The sequence below is a fragment of the Chiloscyllium plagiosum genome, unplaced genomic scaffold, assembly GCF_037043375.1.
Source record: "Chiloscyllium plagiosum isolate Xiang-an unplaced genomic scaffold, Cpla_swu_hap1 HiC_scaffold_9, whole genome shotgun sequence".
Taxonomy (NCBI): Eukaryota; Metazoa; Chordata; class Chondrichthyes; order Orectolobiformes; family Hemiscylliidae; genus Chiloscyllium; species Chiloscyllium plagiosum.
Genome location: NW_028270147.1, coordinates 50,479,224 through 50,486,727, shown reverse-complemented (window position 1 = coordinate 50,486,727; position 7,504 = coordinate 50,479,224). Strand labels below are relative to the sequence as shown.

Below are 7,504 nucleotides of genomic sequence, written 5' to 3'. Positions count from 1 at the left end.
TTATTTACTGTACTCCATGCATTTATATATGTGCACAGTGAACTTGATTTAGACTTTTTTTTTCTTACTTTGACTTCCCCGACTAATTTGCTCATGCCAACTGTATCTCTTAGGTATATTCTGAACTGTGATTTTCTCTTCTACTATATTTCCTTTGTTTCCAGACCTCTCACAAATTGCTTTGAAGCCTTCCCAGTTGATAATGTTATCTGTTGCCATTCAGATACAAGCTTTTTCATTAGGCTAGCATTTTTTAAAGTTTCAGATTTAATTGGAGGAACTTTGTATTTGTAAGAATGCTGTGTTGGCAAAATTAATGGAACTGAAGGGTATTAAGTCCCTGAGATCTGTTGTTCTACAGCCCATAGTGTTGCAAGAGGTAGCTATGGAAATAGAGTGCATTGGTGCTCATCTTTCAGAATTTTACATGTGAATGATCCCTGCAGTTTGGAATACATTAAATGTCACCCCACTATTTAAAAAGGGTGAGAAAACAGGGAACAACAGACCCGTCAGCCTTACATCATTAGTAGGGAAAGTATGAAACTATGTTTGAATAATAATGATCTGATTGGGCATAGTCAGCTTGGATTTGTGAATGCAAAATTGTATTTGGTGAATACAAATATGATCTTATTGAGTGGATTCATAAAGGGATATTTGTAGATGTAGTATGTTTGGATTTTTAGAAGACTTTTAATAATGCCCCCTCAGGAGGTTGGTTTACAAAATGAAAGTACACGGGATCAGAGGGAATGCAGTGGCATGGATTAATTTGAGTTAAGGATTGACTAAAAGTCAGAAAACAGTGGAGGAATGAATGGGTCATTCTCACGGTGACAGGTAATTTAAAGATCATGACGTGCGGCCCTAGCCTTTCGCAATGTATAGCAATAATTTGATGAGTCCAAATGTAATATTTTCAAGTTCATGGATCACACAAAACTAACTGGGAATGTATGCTGTGTGGAAGATGGAAAGTGCCTTCAAGATGATTTGGATAGACTTGGAGAAGATCAAGATTATGATGGGTGTGGACACATTAAATTATCCACTTTGGCAGGAAGACCAGATATATGGAGTATTTCTTAAATGATATGATATTAAAAAGTCACTGCATGCTAACATGCAGATGCAGCAGGCAAATAGGCAGGCTAATGTAATAATAGCATTTAGTGTAAGAGGATTTGAGTGCAGTGGTAACGTCTTGCTTTAATTGTATAGAGCCTTGGTTGTCTGGTGTTTTGGTTAGTTTTGGTCTTCTTGCCCGAAGAAGGATATTATCATCATAAAGGGTGTGCAATAAATTTTCACCAGATGGTGGTATTGTTCAATGAAGGGAAACTGCACCTATATTTTGTTAAGTTACAAAGACTGATATATGATGTCCGTCAATCCTACAAAATATTGAAAGTGATGGACAGAGTAGCTGCAGGTAAATGTTTCACCTAGGTGGGGTTTACAACTAGGGGAAGGGCAATTTAGAAGTAAGAGAGATGCTACTCAGGACAAAGATGAGCATTTTTTTCTTTCCTTACAAGAATATGAGTCTATGGAATCACCTACCCCAGAGGGGTAACTCAATCATTAAGTATGTTTGGAGAGTGACTGATTTATATATACCAATGACGCAAAGGAATTTGGAAATAGTATGGGGAAAAGGCATTGTAATGGACAGTTATGCCTGTACTAAATGGTGGAGTAGCCTTCACTGGCTGATGTTTTATATATCCCAAAAACTCATGATGCTGAGTACCAAGAACACTATGTCTAACTATGGAGGAGTGATATGTATTAGGCATTTACTTTTTTCAATATTACAGAAAATCTCAATAGATTTCTTTTCAAGCTTATGGAATTCTAGGTATAACATGATAATATTGTTTAGTACAGATAATAATATTTGTAATTTAAGGAATCTTTATGAAAATTAGTGTAGTAAGATGTGAAAAAGCAGCCAAGTCTGGTGTTTCCTATAATTGCTACCTTCTATCCCAAGGTGGCAGTATAAGCTGCATTTTAAGGCCTCTCAATCGCAGTCAGCACATATAATCTGAGATTTCACTAGGAGACAACTATTAAATTATAATGATTTATTGACTCTTTATATTATCCTTTTTTTCAAAATTTCACAATTGTGTGGCAAGCACAGCCAAGTGAGAATTGTAAACAAAATAATTCTATTTCAGGTTTGGTACGCTCCTACATTCATTTGATTAATGCAAACTATGGCCTTATTTACATGAATGTGTGAAACTCATAATTTATCGTTCCACCTGAAATAAATCACTCTGCTTAAAATCACATATTTCCCGAATTAGATTAAAAATGCCATTTACATTTTCTTTTACGAGATAAAAAAGATTAGCATCAAATATCTCCACAGATGTTGGGACCCCGTAACTGCTATGTGGTTTCTTGCAAATAACATTAGGTGCTGCTTTAGGCAACATTTTCAAACCTATTTTAGTTTTATTTCCATATGTTGGGCCAAATTTCTCCAAATGTAACAATCTTCCAGTTGTTGAATTCTGGCTAAATAGAGAGGTGAGAAAAACTACAACGACCCATCAAGTCATTGCTAAACACCTCCATGTAAGTAGGGCCATGGATAGATAGCTAAAATAAAATAAGATACTGTAATGAGCATCTGTACTGGTTTTCTACAAGAATATAAAATGTTTAAATCAGTAATAATAATTATTAATAAACATATTAATTCAAATTTACAAGATCCTGCCTTTAAAACCTCACTATGGAGTCAATCCATTTCTTTTCACCATCTTGTCTTTGCAAAAATTTGACTTGGTTACTGCAATTACTCTAATACATTTTCCAAATTATTACAATACAGCATTACATTACACTAAAAAAATAATATTTCTGAAAAAAATAACATTAATAGAATCTTTTACAGCAGTATGCTGAGAAAGGTGTCAAGTATGTTACAAAAATGCCAAAACAGATGACAAAAATAAAATATTTTGCTTCTGTAATAACTTAATGTGTACCAATTTATTCATAACCCATTTTCTGTTTGGTGTGCACACAGGTGTGTTCTTTTCCATAAGATCAGTTTACAGTTGTAGTAACATTCAAAAAAAAATTATCAATGGAAAAAGTGCAGGGACTCATCTCCAAAGAAGTCATTGGAACAGAAAGGCAATGGGCTCTCTCATCAACATAAAAAAAAATCAGAAACTGATCTGGAACAGCCTTAAGTTTGTAAAGCTCCCATATAGCATTGGCATTATACCTCCTTTCCTCTCAACAATCTTCGACGTTAAGTTCAGAATTGGTGTTAAATACCATCAAAGAGGACATAAAAGTTCTGTAATAGCACTTTAGTAATAACTTGGCCTAGATGGCTGATCAACCACAGGATATCAAACCAGTGGATGCTCACTATGCATTTTTGTGACTAAGGAAGACAAATTGATGTGCAATCATCTTTTTCTGAAATCCAAATTGTGCTGACTTTCCCAGCAGAGCCAGGCATTGCAGGGACCTTGATCCAGTTGTGGTAGCAACCTTTTAGTACTTCATGTAGGTTGACCTTTTTTCATTGTGTGATCTTTGATGGAGAGTTTTGGCAGACTATTATAATCAGTGAGGCATCACAGTTGAGAAAATTCTTGTCTTACTCGCTGGAACACCTACACATTAGGTGTCCGGCATGTACCAAGGAAGCAGAAAGTACCTTAAGAATGAGGTAATCTCACTTAAGCTAAAATGCAAAAAGCAAGATACTGAATGATGAAGTACAAAATATGACAGAGCAGAAAGGAGAATTAATGAAGGTCGAATAGATGGTGTCCATGTGAGTGCACATGCCGCAGTCATATACACCAGTGCTAATAGTCAGGTGATCTACATCGCAGGACAAAGAACATCATTGGTGATTTCAATCCAAAGAGTTCAGTACAGTCAGGCCGTAATTTTTATTGGGACATCTCTAACTTTGATGTAATAATCCCATATCACAGACTAATTACGTTTTTGCAAAATTGTATCACAGTAATTCAACATCTGCAGCAGTACTTGTTCCAAATTTTGTTTTGAGCTTTGGAGGAAATAGCCGATTTCAGCTCAATTTGATCTATTTTAGTTCATCGCAGAGAATTTCCCTGGGTCTAGGCAGTTAATCTGCCATCACTTACAACAAATGATGCACCTTCTACACAGAAAATATTTTTATGATCTAACATGGCAGTGAAATGGAACATGGCTTTGACAGAAAATGAAAATTCAGTTCTAAATCAATTCACAAAAAGATCTCCTTTAAACACTCCTACGATTACTTCAAGTAATGATGAATCTTGAGCATTAGCAATGGACTTCAAGTGATGGTTATCAGATGTACTTATCAACTGAAAGAAATGTCTGTAAGAAAAGTGCCACCATAAAGAAGAAAGAGAACAACCTTTGAATTCTGGAGATGTTTGAAACCATACAGACTGATGGAATGCACTAACTATTCAGTGTATTCCAAGGGTCTGAAACAGATATGATTTCATTGTAATGAAACTGAATCTTGTAAATATACCGTAAGTTGCAAAAGCAAATCTTCAGTGCATAATATATGCTGGCTAGTTGTGTTATTTAAATTTCACTAGTGGGAAAATTTTATGTTTACCACCACTTTCTCCTCTATCCAATCTCTCATGTGAACTGAGGCATTTTCTGAGGAGAGTTCCGGGTAACTGTTGGAATTGTATGAAAGCAAATTATTGCCAATGCTGGAAATTTGAAACAAACATGGAAAATCCAGGAGAAACTCAGCATTCTAAGGTCTGCAAGATAGAGAACGAGAGTTAATAGTTGAAATCCGACATGAAGTTGAGCTATTAAACCATTGTACGGATTCAATAGAACTCTTGTTACTTTTATAAAACCCAAATATCTACCCAAAAATAAAAGATCAATTCCGTAAGGGCAGGACTGAGCAGAAAAGTTCATGAAGACACCCTGAACCCCCACACTGATGGCCTCAGGCAGAATAAGTTTGCCTAGCAAGGATAGATGACACAGATCGGGCTCTGGTTGCCAACATGCCCACGCAGGGGCTGCTAGCCAATCCAGAGCTGGCAGATCCCATCTCTATCCCATCTCTGGAGTTGCAGGGAGCATTTCTGGTTTAGGTCTTGGCCTGGTGGAGGAACCAATCACTACAACCAAGTGGTGCTGGGGTGTGGACACTCAGCAATCACAGGGCCTGTTGCTTTAAACATCAGATTCTATATTCCCTTCACTCATCCTAAAGATCCTGATTAGATTATGGTACATTCCCAAAGGAGCCAACTGCTTTCCAGTACCTCATGCAAAAACCTACATTTCACTTATCAGTTTAAACAATAACAAACAACATCAGCACCGAGGAGTCCATAAGAACTCTCCAGCAGGTTCAAAGATAACCATCAGCAACTGCAGTCATTTTTAATATCTCTATCTCCTGGTGTTGAGGCCACTTGTGTTGTTATTGCAGTCTCAGCCAAGATCAGCTCAGACGTCAAACCTGGGGGATCATATTATTCTGTTATAACGAAGTGTCAGCAGACCCAAAACATCAACTGGTTTCTCTTCACAGATGCTGCCAGACCTGCTGAGCTTTTCCAGTAACTCCAGTTTTTACTTCTGATTTACAGCATCTGTAGTTCCTTCGGTTTTTGCAATATTATTCTGCACAGCTTTGTATCACATCAGGTGATGTATGTACCCTTGAAAGTGTCAGAGTCACTGGATTATATGAGTTTTAGCTTTGCTTAGTGGTAGGTAGCATTCTTGAGTGAGGCCCTCAAAGGTTCAAGTTCCACTGCAGACTTGACCATGCAATATAGGCTGATGCTTCAATGTAATATTAAGGTATAAACTATTGAGGAAATATAATATTGCTCAGTATTATCTTTTTGATGACATGTTAAAGGCCCTATCTGACTCTTCATATGGTTATTGAAGATATTACTTAAATAACTTGGGAGTCTCTATGGTGCATTGATCATTCGAGCAACAACATCAAAACAGATTAATTCAGTGATGTTTGCGAACCTCCTCTTGCTGCAGATTGGCTGATGTGATTTCCTGAATAACAAATAGTGATTACATTTGATATGTAATTCATGGACTGTGAAGGATATTCAGATATCTCAAGGCCATCAAAAGTGCTATATACAAATAAGTTCTTTCTCAACTAGCTTAAACTTACTATGAATCCAAACTTGTTTGCATGTGTTTTCTTCTCCTATCTTCATGCAAACATCTCTTCCCTTTGAAGAATAACGGTGAAATGATGGAAAGATTCACAGACTGATCAAACTTTTAAACTGCATCATGAAGGCTTCTCCCACAGCCAAGACGGCCTCGTGGGTATTTGTATCTCTGAGCTAGAAGCTCCAGGTTCAACTACTGCCTCAAAAGACATCCGTGCTAGTATGTATAATCTTCAATGTAGGTTTAACTCAGTAAATATGAATTAACTTTTTTTAACCACTATAGTTGCAGAGGCATGAAACGATATATAATGTGGGTGCCCAGATGTAGTGTGATTTTAATCTTTAATAGACTGGATGAGGCAGACGCTTCTGTAATATCAGCTTTGTTATCTCAGTAAGAGTATAGGTCTTCATTTAGATGTGGGACATGCTTATTTATAAGGTTCAGATGTGAGACTTACTAACCATGGTTCTGCAGGAAAGCATCCCATTCTTCTTTATGAATCACTGCTTTAAAAAGAATGAACAGGACCAGACATCTTGCAGTTATCTTCAGATCTGCAGGATAAACTGAACATTAGCTGAATCGTTAAAGGCATTAAAGTGGGACTCAGAAGGAATCTTCAGCTAATACATTTCTGAACAAATAAATATAACCAAAAAGTTGACAATTGGGAGAATATGAACCTTCCTTGAACAGACTAAATCATAACTTTTTAGAGCTCTGGACTTTTCATTTGTTTTGGAGTCATATACGTAACAAAAAAATTAACTTCGACGGGGAATAAATATACATTATTTGAACATATAGACTTTCAGAAGTAAATTTACAATGTCCCATAGCATCATGGGAAAATATCCTTCTACAAAAAGAAGATGCTGTCACCATATGGCTGTTTGAGTTTCTGAGTCTCATTTTAGTTTCTCCTGCATCATCACAATGAACATGATAGTTCTGATGCAAATAAGTCTTGTGAGGTCCACCAAGCTGAGGGCACAGGCACTTCCTATATTTAATGACAAAAAGCTCCGTCAGCTAACACCAGAAATTCCTTTTAAGGGTTTTTCTCTTAAAGTCATGGGTTAACATTGCATGTGCAGAAGGTCAGGAAGGCCACAGTAGACTCCAGATTAAACAGACTACCCCCCCAAGGAGCACAGTTGCTGATGAAGCTGTGGCCACAGAGGCAGTGTTGAAAGTGGGACGCTGCTCCTTTTGATGTGAACGTTCATGCGCAGGTTCCACTGTGATGTAACCATTGATAATTCTGATATTGGATGGCGTGACTGTTGTG

At 36.9% G+C, this 7,504-nt stretch overlaps 1 protein-coding gene across 1 annotated transcript in view; it reads right to left on the bottom strand.

Annotated features, from left to right (window-relative positions):
- Nucleotides 1-2,013: 2,013 nt before the first annotated feature.
- The window catches only part of LOC122554359 (metalloprotease TIKI2-like), a 422,004-nt gene continuing 416,513 nt past the window's right edge, over nt 2,014-7,504 (bottom strand). The window contains exon 7 of the mRNA XM_043699245.2: nt 2,014-7,504. Coding sequence (XP_043555180.2) covers nt 7,315-7,504 — 190 coding nt within the window. The 3' untranslated portion in view covers nt 2,014-7,314.